This window comes from Rhopilema esculentum, chromosome 20 (assembly GCF_057945365.1).
Source record: "Rhopilema esculentum isolate cy_ngs chromosome 20, ASM5794536v1, whole genome shotgun sequence".
NCBI classification, from domain to species: Eukaryota; Metazoa; Cnidaria; class Scyphozoa; order Rhizostomeae; family Rhizostomatidae; genus Rhopilema; species Rhopilema esculentum.
In genome coordinates this window covers 11,969,681-11,988,434 of record NC_142834.1, presented here as the reverse complement: position 1 = coordinate 11,988,434, position 18,754 = coordinate 11,969,681, and the positions used below count along the sequence as shown (strand labels likewise).

The 18,754-nt window shown below is 34.9% G+C and overlaps 3 protein-coding genes across 3 annotated transcripts; 2 read left to right on the top strand and 1 right to left on the bottom strand.

Moving 5' to 3' along the window:
* Positions 1–1,594: 1,594 nt before the first annotated feature.
* LOC135687722 (Golgi phosphoprotein 3) lies at positions 1,595–7,153 on the top strand. The gene is made up of 3 exons (XM_065204363.2): positions 1,595–1,861; positions 4,746–4,992; positions 5,845–7,153. Exons 1-3 carry the CDS (start codon positions 1,676–1,678, stop codon positions 6,267–6,269), a joined length of 858 nt encoding a protein of 285 aa, XP_065060435.1. The 5' UTR covers positions 1,595–1,675; the 3' UTR covers positions 6,270–7,153.
* A 1,006-nt stretch (positions 7,154–8,159) lies between these two features.
* Positions 8,160–11,435, bottom strand: LOC135687723 (large ribosomal subunit protein uL22). The gene is made up of 4 exons (XM_065204364.2): positions 11,288–11,435; positions 10,241–10,563; positions 9,048–9,144; positions 8,160–8,586 (listed from the first exon to the last, which is right to left on the bottom strand). Exons 2-4 carry the CDS (start codon positions 10,553–10,555, stop codon positions 8,447–8,449), a joined length of 552 nt encoding a protein of 183 aa, XP_065060436.1. The 5' UTR covers positions 10,556–10,563; positions 11,288–11,435; the 3' UTR covers positions 8,160–8,446.
* A 592-nt stretch (positions 11,436–12,027) lies between these two features.
* LOC135687721 (uncharacterized) lies at positions 12,028–18,497 on the top strand. Its single transcript, XM_065204362.2, has 4 exons — positions 12,028–12,144; positions 14,314–14,346; positions 15,087–15,341; positions 16,819–18,497. Exons 2-4 carry the CDS (start codon positions 14,337–14,339, stop codon positions 17,421–17,423), a joined length of 870 nt encoding a protein of 289 aa, XP_065060434.2. The 5' UTR covers positions 12,028–12,144; positions 14,314–14,336; the 3' UTR covers positions 17,424–18,497.
* Positions 18,498–18,754: the final 257 nt, after the last annotated feature.

The following is an 18,754-nucleotide window of genomic DNA, read 5'->3' as shown; positions in this document are numbered from 1 at the left end:
TTCCTTCATTACGTCGTTCATCGTCAATCAATTTCCAAATTCCCCCATGCTGACCAACATTTTTATTTTCCCCATCAGTGGAAATATGGCTTGCAATCTTAAGAACAGATTGGAATCCTATGGTATCTTTTGTACCTTCTTTTATTACCTCCCAGTGCCCGGCAGCACCAGTGCCAGATACATAGCCAAGTCCCAGATAACGCAAAGCCCCCTCTCTGCTTTCAGTTATGATCTTCAAAAGAACAAATTCGTTATCTTTTTGGGTTCTGTCCATAGGTGCATCAAATCACAGAGATGCTGCCAGACATTCTCTCAAGATTTCTTTCCTGAGTCTTGTTGCGTCAGCAGAAACGATCGCCTGCAAAAGTTCAAGATGACTGTCTGGAGTAATGTAATCTCCACCATTATCGACATTATTAATCAGTTTTCCGATATTGTTTTCCGATTTTCACCCTCCTTCAAAATCGAAAACGCGGAAAACGCGGAGTTCTCATTCCTTTGAAAATAAATTCTTATATTTCAATTCTTGAAAGAGCTCTGTTGCTTTGTTTGTTCACCTTTCCGCGTGTTCCGATTTTTCCGCGTTTTCGACCTGGCCACTTTTTATGAAACCACCCTGATTTTGCAGTGATAAAATTTCCTCAAATTGAGGATTGAATAGAACTGCCAATTTTTTCAATTAGAACCGCCTTATATGAATCTAGAGCTGCCCATTTTTGGAAAGGGAAAGCCCTAGGATGATTCCTGATATAACAATGATTTCTTCCACAAAGAATTATTGAAATGCTTTGACACGTGTAAAACGAAAAAACGATTGTTCACGGAAACTAAGGTGATGGCGCACGTTTCGTAAAAAATGCTAACCTCGTTTACAAGTAAACACTGCCAGGTTTCGATTACAAAAATGCCCTCTGTGCTTAAATCTATAAGAATTTGTTTATTGTCAAAGCTTGACGTGGTGGAAGAAGTCTTTGTTACCCAAGGCCTTATCGCAGAAGATGATCTTCAAAAGAATATCTAAATGCACTTGCAAGCATTAAAACTACGATCAGCTCGAAATAATTTACTAAACGTTTTCTTCTTTACTTTTCTTATAATTCACCTCTTGGTAGATTTCACCCCTAATTCTGCAGATTACTATCCTATTTACAATTTTCTTTCAACCTGAGCGTGACTCAAGAAATTCTATGCAGAACTATTAAGAACTGTTTTGTAATGTCTTATCTTCGACTTGTAGCAGATAAAATATACTAATTTTTTAAAATAAAGATATCTTAAGACAAATGTAGTTGGCACTAGATAAGATTTCAAGAACGATTAAAATTATGATAATAATTGGCCCTTATTGTAATAAATATGAATATTGCGAAAGGATAAAAGCTTAGAAAAATAATTGCTGCAATCAATGCCTGTCCTGCATTTGTGCCATGGCCATTTTGACTATTCTCTGATTACTTTTTGATAATTTTCGAAGCGTTTTCCATTTTTCTCGTTTGAATAATAATCATCAAAGACATACCAGTGTCATGATAAAAGCCAAACCTGGAATGAAATTTGATAATGCGAAGGAGACGTGGTGCTGGTCAGCGGTTTCAAAAAATTGACTACGTCGTCGGGGAGCAATGGCGGAGTTGGAAGTAATGTGAAGTCTTCGGAATTCGACTTTGCATCAATTATGGCCACACGCAGAACCGTTACTAATCGTTCGGGTGGTGGCCCTAGAACTCGAGCATTTGATGCTGACGATCATCAAGTTGTAGAAAGTCCAGATCAAAATGCAGAGGAAGAAGAATCTACGGACAAAGAAACGAGGTTGACGCTAATGGAAGAAGTGCTTTTGTTGGGCCTAAAAGATCGAGAGGTTCGTTCGGGTTTTTTTGCAGAAATCAACGCTGTTGCCTGTGCCTGTTTACATTAACTTCTATCTGATGACAGTTCTAAATTGAGCAAAACCAGTTTAACTTGGGTGGTGAATTGAAATATTTGAATTTAACACATCACGTTAGGTCATTTTTTTTACTCGAAGGTTAGAAACAAAGATTTCTTCGTTCGTTTGGGGCTCTCTACGTGTCTCAGGCGAACAGTAGTTGAATCATTTTTTCTATTATTCGTGTTTGCTTATGTAGTATCCTAATAATAAATATAAATTGATTCAAGAAATCAGATTTGATATTCCTCTCAGAAAGTATGCAACAAATAATGATTTGTTAAGTAAAGTCCAACGTAGTTAACTTTCCAATTTCCTATATATTTTTTAAAACATTTTAAAAAGTTCATGTTTTATTTTCAACTAGTAGATGTGCTTGTTAGGTTTAGGTTTAGTGCTGAGGGTGCATGATGAAACTAGATTTAATGAACTGTAATATGGGAAAGTTATAATGATTATATAAATGATAATACTAATATTTCAGCAGGATTAAAGCTTCAACATAAGTATTGCTGTTTTCAATGCTTGTCCTGCTTAAAAGAAAAGAAAAGAAATGTTGAAAGCCTAAATTACCATTTTCATAATGAATAGATAACATGTTAATAATGATAATAATAATAATAATATAATAATAATAATAAAATGATAATGATAATAATAATGGTAATAATAATAATGTTAATAATAATAATGATAATAATAATAATAATAATTATAATAATAATAATAATAAACATTTTTAGAGCGCACATACAAATAAAAAATTTATCTATGGCGCTTAACATGACAAAGTTGTAAAGTTACAGCTTATAACTAGTTTAAAATTTAGATGATTAATAAGAAGTCCTTTACTTGTTAAAAATCTTAGAATGGCTAAAATTCATGTTTATGCAATGAAGACCATTTAACTAAAAGCAATTTTAAAGAAATAGGGTTTCAAGTTTTTCTTAAAAATATTCAAATTTAGAGAAATTTGTTTTACATTATTGGGCAGCATGTTCCAAAGTTGGGGAGCACAGACTGAGAAGGCTCTGTCCCCATAATACATCAATTCTGATCGTTGTTCTTGCAGGTTGATGCCATTCGCTGATCGTAATGAGTAGTTTGATTTCTTCAGCTTGAGCTAATCACTAACATAAGTTGGTGCTTGATTGTGTAATGATTTAAAAACCACATTAAAAGTCCATATTTTAAAGCCTAGTTTATCAAAGCTACTTCATTTCTAAAATAGATCCAATTTTTCCGTAAAAAAATTTTTGTTTTCGGCAGCCTTTTCAAATGGTTTTTTAGCACCTGAACCTTGTGAAGCAACTGTAGGTGCACTCAAGATCTTGTCAAATTCTGCTGTACCATGCAATCTAGCTAGAGACCAGGCTGCAAGTAATTTTGTTAGCTTGAAATGTATTTTCAGGCCTTGTATAGAAAGCCAAATATACCAGTTAGTCGAACTGATGGCAAATAATAAAAATTTAGACATTTGGTTACACTGCCATAGGACTATATGCTAATTTGAATGGCAAACAGAAAATTTTCAACGCTGCAATTGACAAAGCTTTTTACTGAAGAACATCCACAACTAGGGAAAAAATTTAAGAGCTTTTGTGAAATGCAACCAAACTTTGCAAATTTTTCCTTATGCTCAAAAATACAAGTCATGTTATTCTTTATTTCAAAGAATATGAAACCAATATGAAATATTTGCATACAAAACAGCTCTGGAAGATATATATATGAAATTATTTCAATGAATCCTAGAATGAGTTGTTGCATTTCCGCACTGTAATGGATTAACCATTCTTCTTTGTACGCGCAAAATTGAACAAAAATTGCTTGCTCAATTTATCATTCACAGAGTGGAGTTGAGCAAAACAATAGCAAGTTTGACAATAGCATTGAAGAGCAGGAACATATCATGCTAACAGATTTTTACGTCAAACACTCCTCTGAGTATGAATGTCACATATATAATGTCCAAATAAAAGTAGAAAATGTTTATCCAGGATATAAAATCTTTGTTTTCATTGTGATGTTTCAAGATTTGAATATTTGAAAATGCTTGCTGTTAGCAATTTCTAAGTTTCTTTGCACAATATAATTATTTTGTAATTGAAATTGTTTGCAAAATTGTTATTGCAAAACATTGGTTTGTAGAAAAAGATTTGTATTAACTTGTGGTAAAGTATGCCTTTATGAAAAGATTCCTAAATACTTATTTGCTAACTAATAAATGGTGAAGCCTGTTAAGAAATTAAAGATATTTTCTTTTTTGATTTGATATTAATTCAAATATATATTTGAAATACCCAAATATAATGAAGCCTGAACCTCAAAACATACTCCTTGTTGCTTGTAATACATATTGAGTGACCATAACATTAAAAGCTTTCGAATCATTTAGATAATTCTGTTATGAATTTCATCCATTGCTTATCATCTTGACTGAAATCTTTCATATTTGGTGGCCGCCAGGTGCAAATTAAATTTTTGCGCCCTCCAAATTAAAACTTGCTGGAAATTTGCACAGCCAATATAAGATAATGCGTTCAGTTAATGCCAAAGTCAAAACAACTAAAATTAAAAAAACTAGCTTTTCATTTCACCATACAATGCATGTTTTTGATATTTCATGGTCGTTTGAACCTAAGTAAGGTTTAGCACAGTTTAAACTGCAGATAGCACTCAGAAGTATGCAGGTGCTTTGTGGTAGTTGAATGGTGTAATTTCCAGTCTGTGTAGTTGATTTCATATTTTAATTCAATGGTTAACATTCCAGATTTAACAGATGGTTGCAGGTGAATATCCAAAAATTGTTTTTCAGGGATACACATCGTTTTGGAATGATTGCATTTCATCTGGTCTTAGAGGATGTATGATAATCGAGCTTGGTTTAAGAGGCCGTGTAGAGTTAGAAAAAACAGGATCTAGAAGAAGAAGTCTTTTGAATAGAAAATTGATTTTTAAAAGTGAAGCACCAACAGGAGATGTCATTTTGGATGAGGCCCTAAAACATCTGAAGGAAACAGACGTACAGGAGACAGTACAGACATGGATTGATCTGTTAAGTGGTATGTTGAAGATCTAGTTGAGCATGGACAATTGCCTATAATAGATTTTCTTTAACAAATAATGTTGCTCTGAAACTTATCTCCTGTAGTAAATAAACTGTAGAACTTGCAGATACCTTTTGACCATGAATGTATGATCCAATAGTTGCCTGCTGTTTTGAGGTCTCCTTGCATTGTAGAGTTTCAGAATCAATGCAGATGTTTTTCAGACATGCCTTTCTCAGGTGCTATGTCTATGGGCTTTTTAAAATTAATTCTTCACCATGCAACCCTAATTAGTCTGTGGCCAACAATTGTTAAACGTTTTTGAATTTGCTGTTGGGGAGCCAGGTCATTCTTTTCAGAATAACCTTCTTTCTAATGAAACTTTTTAAGCCCAAGCTTATTGTTCCTCTCAATCATTCCAACTAATCAAGGTTGTGCTTCTTCCCACTTATCCTTACGCTTTATATTGCAAATGTGATAATTTGTTCACATTTTTACCCCTCTCCCTTCCCAATCTACAAGCTAACAGACATTTGAAAGGGCTTTCTGAGTAAAATCTCTGAAAATGCAACAATTTAGAAATACATTGTTTTCATGTAGGGGGGCTTTTGCTTTGTTTTCCTGAAGATTTTGCTTTGTTTTCCTGAATATGCAACCATTTGAAAACATACTCGTGTAGACATGGCCTAGAAATACCTAGTGAAATACTTAAATTTCTAAAATAGTTTTAACTCTTGACTTGAATTCTACTCTTTGAACAAAGTCCTAAATTTCTTCTTTTATTGGGAAATGTTGCAGATTTTCAATTCTTTTCTTTTTGATAAATGGAATTGCACGCTTATATATTTGTTTTCAACTTTCTCTTAGGTGAGACATGGAACCCCATGAAACTGAAGTACCAGCTTAGAAACGTGAGGGAACGTCTTGCCAAGAATCTGGTTGAAAAAGGAGTCCTCACAACTGAGAAACAGAATTTTCTTTTATTTGACATGACAACTCATCCATTGACAGACACAGTGATGAAACAACGAGTTCTGCGAAAGGTGCAAGAATGTGTGCTCACAAAGTGGGTGAATGACCCCCATCGCATGGACAAACGCACCCTTGCACTTTTATACTTAGCCCATGCCTCAGACGTCTTGGAAAATGCTTTTGCTCCATTGAATGACGAGGACTATGATCTTGCAACTAAGCGGGTTCGTCAGTTATTGGAATTGGATCCTGAAGTTGAGGCCCAGCGTTCTAATTCAAACGAGGTTATGTGGGCAGTCATTGCAGCCTATATCAAATAAGTCAAACATTTAGAGTATATGTAAATCTTTCATTTATTTGTCATTTCTAGTTTATAATCAATTTACTACCGTATTGTATGATTTATTATCTGTGGTAAGAGTGAAATTTAATCGTGAAATAATTGTCATCACCACAGGTCATATGGAAAATGGGTTGCTCATATTTTGAATTGGGAAAATGAATGAATTTATTATACAAACCGTATTTCCAAAACTCTGCCATCTATGTTGTTCAAATGTGTTACCCATTACATTGTCCTTAGGTCTAGTCACCTAAGAATCTGATCGCAAATTGTGATCTAACGAAGTTTAATCAATGAGTTTGGATAACTGACTATTCCACTGGCCTTGAAGTAGCAGTCTTGTTTTTCTTTTGCTCTGCAAAAGTATTTTAGCTATTTTCTTCTTTCTGCACTTCACTACCAAAATAAACTGGAAAATACTGATGAAAATTTTTATCAGATACACTTAAAATTTAAAAATGGTTTTTTCCTGGTTGCAATCTGTAATCCCATATTATTTTTTGAAGAAATTGCTATTAAGAAGAAATATCCTTTGAATACCAATTTTGATAAATTATCCAAATATCGGTGCTATTCAATGCAGTAAGGAATGACAATAGGACCATCTGAATTCAATGTGTTTTGCTCAATCTTTCTAGTTTTAACATTGAAAAAATGTAAGGTTTGCCACTTAATCTATAAATGATTGATCTGCTCATAAGAATGCAATCTTTTGACAGTTATTTTGCCTAAGCTTTTTGTCATTTGTCATTTTATTAGGAAGATAGCTTTCTGGTGCCACATTGGCCTTTTTTCCATAGTAGAATTGCATGTCACAAGTTTTAGGAATGCTATGCTTGTATTGATGGCATTCTACATGAAGTCTTGTTGTATCTTTGACTCTTCTCTCAATGAGGTGAAAATTCATTCAGAACATTGTATCTGTTAGGGTTAGACTCACTGTGTTCTTCTGTGTGATACAAAAAGCCACACTCATTTTCTCATGAGAAAATCGCTGAAAAAGGTCTTTTTTGCCTGACCATGGCACACTGCCTCCCAGTATCACCAGCCCTGAAGGCAATATCTATGTAAAAACAGATATTACTTCAAAATCCATCAACATGATTGGCTGGTTAGCATAAAAAATAAACTTCCTTCTTCTAAGCACTGCATTAGAATGGATGTGAATCACCTTACAGAAATGTCATGAGCATTTCAAAACAGAGATATTGAAGAGTCTCGCTATTTTCAGCAATGAAAGCCCTTCGGTGAGTCCCACCTGTTTCTTGTAAAATGGATATGTACCCACACAGACCCTGTTTCACCAGTCTACCTTTGCATTGGATATTTAATGATCTTTTCCTCAAATTTTTTGAACAATTTCCTAATTTAAAGGCTGATGTCCAACGTATAAAACCATCCAAAAATTTTGTAATTCTAGATCATCCAGTGTTTAAAAAAAAAATATTCAGGAACACATTTTCTGCACAGGCTATTTGAGCCAACATACAATGGAATCTTCAATGGAATCAAACTCATTGACCATATAGATTCTGATTTGTTTTTTAAATTTAGCCTTGCACAACGAAGAATTTGCTAATTTTGAAGCAATTCCCAAACCCAGGAATTTCATGATCTGCTCACAAAGTATAAAGATTACTTCAGTAATTTACTGGCTACATCAGAAGCAGCAATATCAGCTAAGAGATTAATGATTAACAGCATGTACAGTTAGACCAGCCCAGGGAGGTTTCTTTGTTTGGACAAGTTTCTCAATTGATTAGCTCAGCTTCTCTTTCATCTAATCAAATGGTACAAACTGTATCTGCTGCTTCAGTTGTATAGACACTCTCAGAGCTCCAAGATTATGACAAAAAATGAAATGTGCTACATTAGCAGGATAGTGTCATTTCACCTGCCTTGCTCTTTCAATATTGCTCAAAAGTTGATTATCCTATCATGATAGCTGCTGTCTTTTCAATGCAAATTAAGACATCATTTCAAACTTACATTTCATCAATCCATTTCCTAGAGACTTCATATTTTTTAGTATGTATTTGTATATATTCATATATATATACAGTTTGTTAGACATCACTAATTGAAACTTCAGGAAGATGAACAAGTAAGAGACAGTTTTTTGGTAGCTCTGAATTATACACAAATTGCAAAAGTCTATTCCCTTGATTTCAATTTTTCTCTGGCCAACTTCTTCTTTGAAACCTTCTTGACTTCAACTTCTTCTTCGCCACGTGGTACAACTTGTTCTCGTTCTGTCAGGATCATTTCAATGTGGCAAGGACTGCTCATGTAAGCTAAAAGAAAACAAGACTCATAAAATATAATCATTCATGTTGAAAGCACTTTCACCAATAATAAAAAAAACATCCTCATGCAGGTTAACAAGCTCATTAAAATTAAATTACCGCTACAAACAAAGGATACTTTTAAATTTAAAGTAGTATAATTGAAAGAAAGTTCATTGAAAGTCAAAACATTCCAGCCACTTGTGTAATGTTTCAGATTTTAGTTGAGAATGCAACTGTTCTTTTACAAGCTTCTGGCTTTACTCTTGGAAGGACTAAATCGAATTTATATTGCTTTTTCAAAATGGGTTAATTACTTATGTATGCAAATATACCAATTTGCTGACATCTAACAGCAGCCTAATATCAATTCAAATCATGTTCATACCACTTTTGCTAATGGTAAAATTAACTTAAATGTTCCAACAAAAAGTGTAAAGCATACAGAATGTTAAGATGATTTTGCTTACGATTAATTCTTCCATGGGCCCTGTAAGTCCTTCTTCTCATGTAAGGAGCTCTGTTTACTTGAATGTGGTCAATCACCAGAGAGTCAACATCAAGACCCTGAGAAGAGCAGCATCAAGTTATGTACAATGAACATTGAACATATAAAAGTCGCACATCTTAAAAGCCATTCATCAAGGAAAACCACTAATTTAATCTTGAAAACTACAAATACAAATAAAAAAAACTTTCAATTTAAATCCTTACTAGTTTATTACAACAATGTCTTTTTGACAAGTAATTCAATAGTGTAGACTTTGGGGGCTCAGAGTTTACTTAATTTCTACTTTTCATTATTGTTTTTGAGACATATTCAAGAGCCCCCCCCCCCCCCCACCCGTTCTTTTGTCCTACACCTCTGACAGGTATATAAATATAAACTTTGATAAAAGAGGTATATATGTTTATATATATATTTATTTATTTTTAGCAACAACGGACTATGCATCACGATTTAAGCCAACAAACAGATCATACACTTCCTAGACGTCACCCTCAATCTGAGCAAAAATACCTTCCAGCCCTACACAAAGCTTGACACCATCCTTCAGTACGTCCACCGCGAGAGCAATCACCCAATATCCACAGCAAAACATATACCCACCGGCATCAACAAACGTCTATCATCACTTTCATCTGACAAAGCATCATTTGATCAAGCTACGCCACCATACCAAAAAGCACTCAAAGAAAGTGGATGCAAATACACTCTACACTACAAACCAACTTCAACCACCACGAGAAAAAACAGAAAACGGAAAGATATTCTTTGGTATAACCCCCCATTCAGCAAAAACGTCAGCACCAACATGGGACATAGATTCCTTAACCTCATGGGCAAACATTTCCACAAAGACCATAAACTCAGAAAAATCTTCAACTGCAACACAGTAAAGACCATCTACAGCTGCATGAACAACATCAAGCAAGCCATTGATTGTCACAACAAACGTCTCTTGAACTCACACGACACCAACACCATTCTGGAAAACACCGATATCACCAAAACATGCAACTGCCAACAAAAGAACACATGTACACTCAATGGAAACTGCCTACAATCATCTGTCATTTACGAAGCCACCGTTACACGTAGAGACAACAACACTGCAGGATCATACATAGAAAACAGAAAGTGTTTAAGACAAATTTATACCTTGACTTCTGCATTACTTTCTGCATTCTTCAGAAGCTGCAAAAGAAATTTGGCACTCTTTTCTGGCCACCTTCCTTGAGAATGTTTGTGGTTCTTAGCTTGGGCCTTTCTTCCAACACCTCCACTGAACCTTCTGAATGGGACAATTTGTTTCTTGGCAACTACATCCTTCAGATAGCGGTAGGCTTTTCTGATATGCATTTTCTTCACAGCTTGAGCTGTTTCACGGGTATTTTTGAAGTGTACCCTTAGATAAGAGCCACGTGCCTTGCATGATTTTGTTGGGTTTTCCGGGTCAGTTGCGTACCTGGTCATCTTGACCCCTAGTTGTAAAAATAGCAATTCCAAATTTATTAAATTGCTTTGGATAACAAAACTTTGGCCTTGATTATGAATATAAATTCCTAATCAGCTAAATATAACCAAAAAAATAAAATGCAAGCCAACAAATGCAGTTATCACTAGGTTAATATGTTAAATTTTAATAAAAACCCCAATATTTTAGCTTACCTGCCCTCGAACACACACTTGTTTTAACGTGACAACATAACAAAGATTAAATCGAGTGCCTGACACAATTAACAACTTGTTCATTAATGGTAAATCAGAAATAACAATTCCAGCTATCTATGCCATTATTATATAAAAAGGTTTTTTACAAAATGTTACTCGAGACAAAATTAAGAGTCCATGAACAATAAATTCAACAAATGAGACATGAACAACTCAACAAACCGGTTAGTTCCCAGCTATACAACTGCTGGATAGACTGTACGTAAAGGTTTATTAGAGGGTCATTTAGATATGAAAAGACAGTTTAATACCGGGCATCACAGGGTATACTAAATACAAGGGCATACCAGACTGACAATGGCCTAGACCTTCCAGAAAATGTTAGGAAATTCGAAAAGGGCGAAGTAAGAGAGGCAATGACCAAGCCAAACTAAAAACTGACTAATGGGAAGTCGTTTAAATGCAAAATATCAGCAGTAAATTATAGGATGCAGTGAGAATAGGTAGATTTATTTTTACTTCATGGTAACTTACTTTATCCGCAGCTTGGCGATTTACAAGAGGCCTCAGGAAGGATACTCAGTTCCTCGACATGAAGACGAGATTGATCGCAGCGTCAGAGAATGCTGCTCCGCAATCTTCCAAACTCTCAAATCATACTTCTAGTGTCTCTATAAGACGGCCCCCCCCGTGTATTTAATTCAGAAGAATTTGCCCTCTCCCCTTCGCTTATTAGCACCCCTTTCTATTAAATTTTATAAATCTGTCATGACCAAAACACGCAATCTTCACTTGTCAATAATTCCCATTGTTATGTTACGTAGTTATTTTTTAATTGCCATAATTCCCCTGTCATGTTTATCTATCTTTATCTCTAACCATCTATCCATTATCAAATCACCATCCTACTAATTCCACTGCCCTTTATTTAAAACATTTACCAACATCCACTCCTTCTACTTCTATTAGCTCCCCTTTGTTTTTGAAATTTGCTGACATTTTTTTGAAAATTGGCCAGCCTGAACACCCCCCCCCCTTCTATTAGCAACCCCCTTCTATTGAAAACTGGCCGGCATGAACACCGCCTTCTTTTAGCGCCCCCTTTTATTGAAAACTGGTCGACGTGAACACCCCCCCCCTTCTAATTGGCCTGAATGAACTTTTATTACCTCGCCCCCTCCTACTAGAGACACTAGAGTACATTTTTCATCTGAGATATATTAACTACTGTTATCACCCTCGCTTCAGAAAATATCGTTTATATGTTTTTATTGATTTGATAGATTTTCACCAAAAAATTTGGTTCTGACCACAGGGAAACTAGGTTTCCAATTCAGAAATTATAATTTGGCGGTAGCGAGAGACAACGTGATCGGCAAGGATATTCTCAGGTAGGTGTGTCGTAGGAGTTGATTTATTTGAAATATAATGAACTTTCTTAATTTGATTTCAAAATTTCCTTAGGTTTTGCTCCAATTTATAAAGCATTGAGGATGCTGCAACAGTTTTTCATCGACAAATTTGAAGGCAATTTTTCTTACTGTTAGGCCAGAATAAATCTCTTGCCCCAGACCTTTGTGTTTTTCATAAAGTCTGGTTTTCAACATTTTGACCAAAAGAACCATGTATCGTTTTCTGTATCACTAGATATTTTCAAATGCTATTTACTGTACAACCGGAAAGTAAATGAGCAATATTATTTTGCATTATTATGTACAATTAGATTAGAAGCGATCTGTAACAGGCTTATAGCCTACATTACAGCATTTGTTATGTTATGTTATGTTAATAAACTTTATTACGTGAATTTTTAAAGCTATGATCATGCTGATGACTAGGGTGACCAGACTTTCTCTTTTCCCTGGATTAAAACTCTTTTTGAGACCTGCAAACAGTGTCCTTGGGTTTTTAGAATGGTCCAGGGTTTTGAATTGCATTGCCTTTACATTTGTCATGTCACAGACCTCTCTCAGAGAGCTCATAAACTAGTTACTGCTCTACATGCCTATTCACTTCCATAATAATTGAGAAGGAGAGTGCTAGGTGAATCTCCTAGATCTCTCCCAGATTTCTCCCTGCACATTCTGGTTGTTTGCTGTCACCTTTTTAACAATTTGAAGTGGAAGTAGCAACAATGACACAAGCACCAGTTTCCAAATATCAGGATGCTTTCATGGTTACAACAAGCACATGACAAGCCATTGAGCATTTGATATCTACAGTCCAACATGCCAAAACAACAGTGTATATTCAATTATGATTTGCAAGTTGTGCATTCATTATGGTCACAATGCATAGGTCTGAGTGCATTACCTGTAAAGCAGAGATATATGTTTCATTTGCAAATTGAGGTGCCCTTGACTAGGGGCGGAACCACTCACTGATTATTGAGTTTCAATCAACCATACAGATGAGGAGAGAGGATGATAATTCTGTTGTGGAAGTGAAGATGACTCTAGAAAAATGTCAACATGATTCTCCATGTGTGCATTACAAGCCATTTCATGCCACTGAAAGTCAAGGGCATGGTTACCCAAAAGGGCAGTGAAAGATTTGCTGACCAGTATGGCCATTTCAGCATTCAAACTGAAACTGAAGACTGAAGCTAAAACTCAAGTTAATGGCCTCTAGAAAACTTTTCATGACTATCTTGAAAAGAGGATGGGGCCTTTGCTACTTTACAACGTTTCTCCTTTCATGTAGATTGACTTAAGAAGTGAGTAAGACTGGACTAATGTGGACTGTGCAATGAACAATAATGCTTTGATCAAGTCACTAGCTTGTAAAACATCTTTGAGGGGAGTGCAGATGATGCAAATTTCACTGGTCTTATACCATTTACATAATCACCCTGCTGTATTTACACAATGCCTGCCCCAACAAGCCCACAATTAAATTTCTATTTTCAGAATCATTTACCTGATCTCTAAATTATAACTTGTTGTTGTATGATAATTAAGCCATAAATACATGATAAATAACAAGTAAATGTCAAGGCTCTGTCACTTTTGTACATGGCAGCCAATGTGAATTGATTTTTTAATTGAATAAAAGTCAAGATTAGAAAATTCCAACTAAAGTTTTGTAGATCCATCAATAACAAGATAAAAACAATTCATATTAGCTTATAAAAATGCCAGATCATTTTTTAGTTCAGGGGACCTTCCCTAGTGCAAGTATCCCCTCTACACTAGAACATTATACATTTTTAAGTGCTATTTCTAATAGGTCCAAACCTTACAGTCTGGATGGGGTGCTAGAAGGCATGGTTTCACATGGGCAGTATCCCTCACGTATTCATGAGAATTCTTATTCTTTCTCATATCATATATATTTACTTTTCATTTCACAATTTATGGGTTTTATCCCAATCCTTGCCCCTAGATCAACTGTCCCTGTTAAGATCCATTTGACAATCCTAGAGCCTTATCTGTGAATGTTTCCTTTAAGACTATTTTTGTTTGTACATGTATAAGATGAAATGGTTAGTTGAAATTAAGTCTTAGTGCATACCATATTTTATGATTATTGATTAATTCTATGCATAATCTTTTTTGCAGATTTGGATGTTTCACTATTGAAAATGTTTTGGGGTAAGAAAAGTGTTTCTATGTTTCTAAGCATTTTCTCAAGCAGAATATTGATTAAAAATAAATACAAGAGTGTGTCTTTATCAATATTAGTAATAAACAAATACTTCTATTTGCTTATGAGTTAAAATGATTCATTGCAGTTTCATCACTATAATGATTCAATCCTTGAAAATGTAAACCTCTGTTGCCAATTTTTTTGCCAGCTACTTGCTACAGAGTGAATTTATTGCAAGAAAATTCTTGTATGTCCAAACCACTCAGCTGTGGAACAGATTACTAGTCACACTGCAGCAGGCAGCAGTTCCTTTAGAGACTTTTAAATGCAAACTGAAAACCTACTTCTATTTGACTCTACATAGATTTGATTTTAAATGGCAGAAATGATGCTTAATCTAATAGATTAAGCATCATTTCTGCCCATTTCAAGTTCAAAATTTCTCAAAAATCTTATTATTACGAGGATAAATGATAATATTAAAGCTCTTTATTATTGTGTTTATTTGTTCCTATATTTCTATATTATTATTTTTATAAATAACACCTTGTGACTTAGGGTAAATAAAGGCAATTTTGAATGAGGCTGCCTTTTTGTTTGAATTAATTCATCTCAACATATGATATTTATCGAACTAATTTCAACATAAGAACAAATTTATGGCATAGGGGCCCTTGGCTTGGTTTTCCAGGATGCCAATCTTTTTGTGTTTTTAGGTAAATTTTTGATGCTTTATGATTTACAGGTATAACCCTGGAACATGGGAAAGTCTATAGTCAAATTGTGGAGATGCCATTTCACATCTCGATGGCAGCACTTGGGTTGACAAATATAAAATCCGAAGCAACAACAGTAATGGTTGAGAGTGACAAGGCAGAATATGCTCTATGTACATTACAAGCTGGGAAAATCCCACAGCAAGCACTTGATCTCAATTTCACTGAAGGAGAAGAAGTAAAATTCTTTCTTGAAGGGGATGGAGGAGATGTTCATTTAACAGGTATTAATTGTTTCATGGAATCGTTTGATTTCATTCATATTTAAATCTTTTACAGCTCCATTAAACTTTTTTGTCTTAGTAATGGTTTCTTGGTGAGGAGCAAGGATGTGAAGTTATCTTTTAATTCTTCATTGATAAAGAAAGCAAGTTAAGGTTTGCTTGGATTCCATAAGATGCTAATATGGTCAATATATTAGATAATTATCATGTTGAAGGAAAAGGAGGATCTTATTGAAGGTTCCAAAAGACTCTTCTGCAAGTGAATAGGAGCCTCATACTGTTTTTCAGAAGAGGAAAAACTTGCGGTTCTCAAAGCATTAAGACAATAATCTAGTTGCTTAGGATACAAAATCTTTCAATGCAGCATGTTAAAATTTTATTTTCCGAAGGGTTTTTACTGTGAAGTTACATATTTGAAAAGTCTAAAGTTTTGTTCATTTTTTTAGATTCAGGCATTTTAGCACCTTCTTTTCAAAATAATGGCAACAAAGGAATTATACAGACAATTGAATTATTTTTGCTGTTTATTCCTCATGCTATAAACTTTTGGCGTCTCAGACAGAAGACTGCATAAGCAGACAGAGATTTTCTTATCATACATCAACTATTGTTTATAATCTCAATTTTAGGGGTCTGCTTAAAGTTCCATTCTCAGACCATCTTTCAGTTAGCGTTTTATTGACCTTACCTAGGCATTAATCCCTAAGCATTATCTTCTAGTCTTAGACCTATAATTTGATACCCTTTGATATTTCATGTACCACCATCAAGTCTCGGCAGTTTTGATGTAGTTGTCTTATGGTGAAGGGTAGATCTATGTGTAAGTAGAAATGAAAATTACTGTTTACCGGTCTTTCATAAAGTGCTTGATATCGTATGGGTAGAGCTGTACACGCTACAGTCGCCTGATGATCGCATTAAGCGCGAAACTGAGATTAGCAACTTAAAAATGTCCTATACACAAAACAGTACATGTAAATAGATGCGTAAGGTTATTTCTCAGGAGTACATTTTTTGATAAAGAAGGGGTAAAACAAACTTTTCGCTGCTAAATTCGAAAGATTCGACAGTCACATTATACCTGACGTTGTTTTTCTCGAGCTGGTTTTGGATTGAACGACCGAGCTAAGTCTAGCAATAAACTGTACCTGGCATGGGAACACCCTCTAATTGCCCATATACAGTTCTCACAAATACTTGCAGATTGATAAGACAGTGTTTGTGGTACTTTCACGGAGAGTAGGGAAGAGATCTCGAACTCGCAATCTTGCAGGCTTGGGGCGAGGATCCTAGCGACCATGCCAAATATTGCCTTATGAATTTTTTGCTGAGAAATTTGATGGTGAAAATGCAATACCAGGGTAGCAAAGTATATTGCCTACCTTATCTAAGATGTAAAGAGTTTTGTTGAAACATGCTATTATGTATTGATGAAAGTTAAGCATGGTGGCGTGTATAATGCATATGATTGTTTCAGGATACTTGCTGGAAACACCACGTGAGTATGAATATGAAGAAGAAGATGATGAGGATCTAGACGGCATGCTAAGTAGTGATGACGATTCTTCTTCGATGGAGAGCAACCAAGAAGGGAATGATGAAAAGGATGATTCATGTGATGACGCACAGGGAGACAAGATTAAGAATGACGTAAAAGCTGAAATCGATGATGACGAGGATTATAAAGAAGGAAAAAGTTCATCTTGTAGCAGTGACGATTCAAATGATTCGGATATTATCGAGAAGAGCTTATCATGGCAGGCTGCTTTAGTAGGAAATTTAGACGATGAAGATGCAGATTCAGACAGCGAAGATAATGAATGGAAACCAACCCAGAAGAAATCTCCCCAAAAATCTGGAAAGAATGCCATTAAGAAGAAGAAGAAGGCAAATCCTCAGAAGTCAAGGACAAAGAAACCCATTAGCCAGACTCTTTTAGATCTTATGGACATGGACGATAGTGATGACGACAGCGATAGTGATAAGGACTGGGCTCCAACTTCAGATGACGTAGATGATGGCAATGGTAATGTAAATACAGGTTCGAAGGATAGTAGTCTAAACGGAGATCATAAAAGTTAACAAGGTTCATTAGCTAATAAGACTAAGTTTTGTCAATTTTATCGGAAGATTAGCATCCGAGGGTTATTGTTAGGGATGCAGATCGCGTAAGGTGCATTCTAAAAGAGCACATTGCGGAAATAAATTCAGTCAAAGACAGGTCAAGTTGCAAATTCATGTACACTGGTGTTATTGCAGACAAGTACTGTCGTCTCAAACAGGTTTATCAGTAGTTTTGAAATACTTAGGCTTCTAAGCAAAGTTGTATTGACTCTTTTAGTAACTTGCTTGTTTAAAGCATTGTGGGTGTTCCTTATATAAGGGTAAATCTAGAATGGTTCATGATCTAGTATGGTCACTAACCATTAAGAACAATTAAAATTTATGAAAACTGGTTGATAATTGAAGCTGCTTGCTTCCCGCGATTGCTAAGGAGTTGCTTTTTAAAGCTGGAATATTTTAAGATGGCCTGTTTTTTCGTAATGTTGTTGCTTTGTTCTGCCTACTTTGGCTGAACAGTGGGAAAAATTTCCATAAACTGTTTACTGGTAACAAACTACATGTATGTCATTCGTTACCTGTCAAATCAAACTAGAGCGTGCTACTTCTTAAAAAGGTAGACAAAGAACGTCAAACCGCCATCTTGTATTTCTTTATAGTATCTGATTTTATCTAAAGAAAACATTAATTTTGTCCCTTCCATTTAATAGTTAGTTAGCATATGTTCTGGTACCCTTCCTAATTTCACCAAAAATTACTTACATCTGCGCACTACAATCTTTTTTGACTTTACCATATTTTTGGTAGTGCTTATTCTGTCCTTGCAATTTCCTTTCATTTGTTAATCCGTTGATCCTATGTTTATTAGCTATTTGTTGGACTAGCTTCAGCAAATTGTTCATCTCTCTTTGTTTTATTTTGGGTAAGTTCATCTGCCACTATTGCTATCCCTTAGAACAACTTCGTTCACCCTTCTTTCGTTTTTTAGTTCCCATTAAAATTTCAAAAACGTTTTTATCCTACTAGTTTTTCATATTTTAATGTAGATTTGTTCAAATTTGCCCGTGAAATTTTACCAGTGGATTTGCTGTACCATCTCTATTTGTCATTCTCGGGGTCATTCTTTTTTTTTTATTCATAGAAATTAATAACAATACAATTTTACATTGACTATACTACCCTAATTACTGTACTAACGATACCATGAAGAGCGAAAGACAATGACTACCCTATGGCCGATGCATAAAAACGCACTACATTAAACAAAGATAGAAAGAAAATAACTATAACTAGGTAAACTAATTACGAATACAGAGTAAACAGACAACAAGTAGATGCTAATGTATAGAAGT

Bases quoted from the DNA above. Each gene is read 5' to 3' on its own strand.
- LOC135687722 (XM_065204363.2), top strand. From the start codon at position 1,676: ATGGCCACACGCAGAACCGTTACTAATCGTTCGGGTGGTGGCCCTAGA. The intron at 1,862-4,745 runs GTTCGTTCGGGT...ATTGTTTTTCAG, and splicing joins TGGGCCTAAAAGATCGAGAG to GGATACACATCGTTTTGGAA. The intron at 4,993-5,844 runs GTATGTTGAAGA...ACTTTCTCTTAG, and splicing joins ATGGATTGATCTGTTAAGTG to GTGAGACATGGAACCCCATG.
- LOC135687723 (XM_065204364.2), bottom strand. From the start codon at position 10,555: ATGACCAGGTACGCAACTGACCCGGAAAACCCAACAAAATCATGCAAG. The intron at 9,145-10,240 runs GTATAAATTTGT...TGCTCTTCTCAG, and splicing joins AAAGTAATGCAGAAGTCAAG to GGTCTTGATGTTGACTCTCT. The intron at 8,587-9,047 runs GTAAGCAAAATC...GTTTTCTTTTAG, and splicing joins GGCCCATGGAAGAATTAATC to CTTACATGAGCAGTCCTTGC.
- LOC135687721 (XM_065204362.2), top strand. The intron at 15,342-16,818 runs GTATTAATTGTT...TGATTGTTTCAG, and splicing joins AGGAGATGTTCATTTAACAG to GATACTTGCTGGAAACACCA.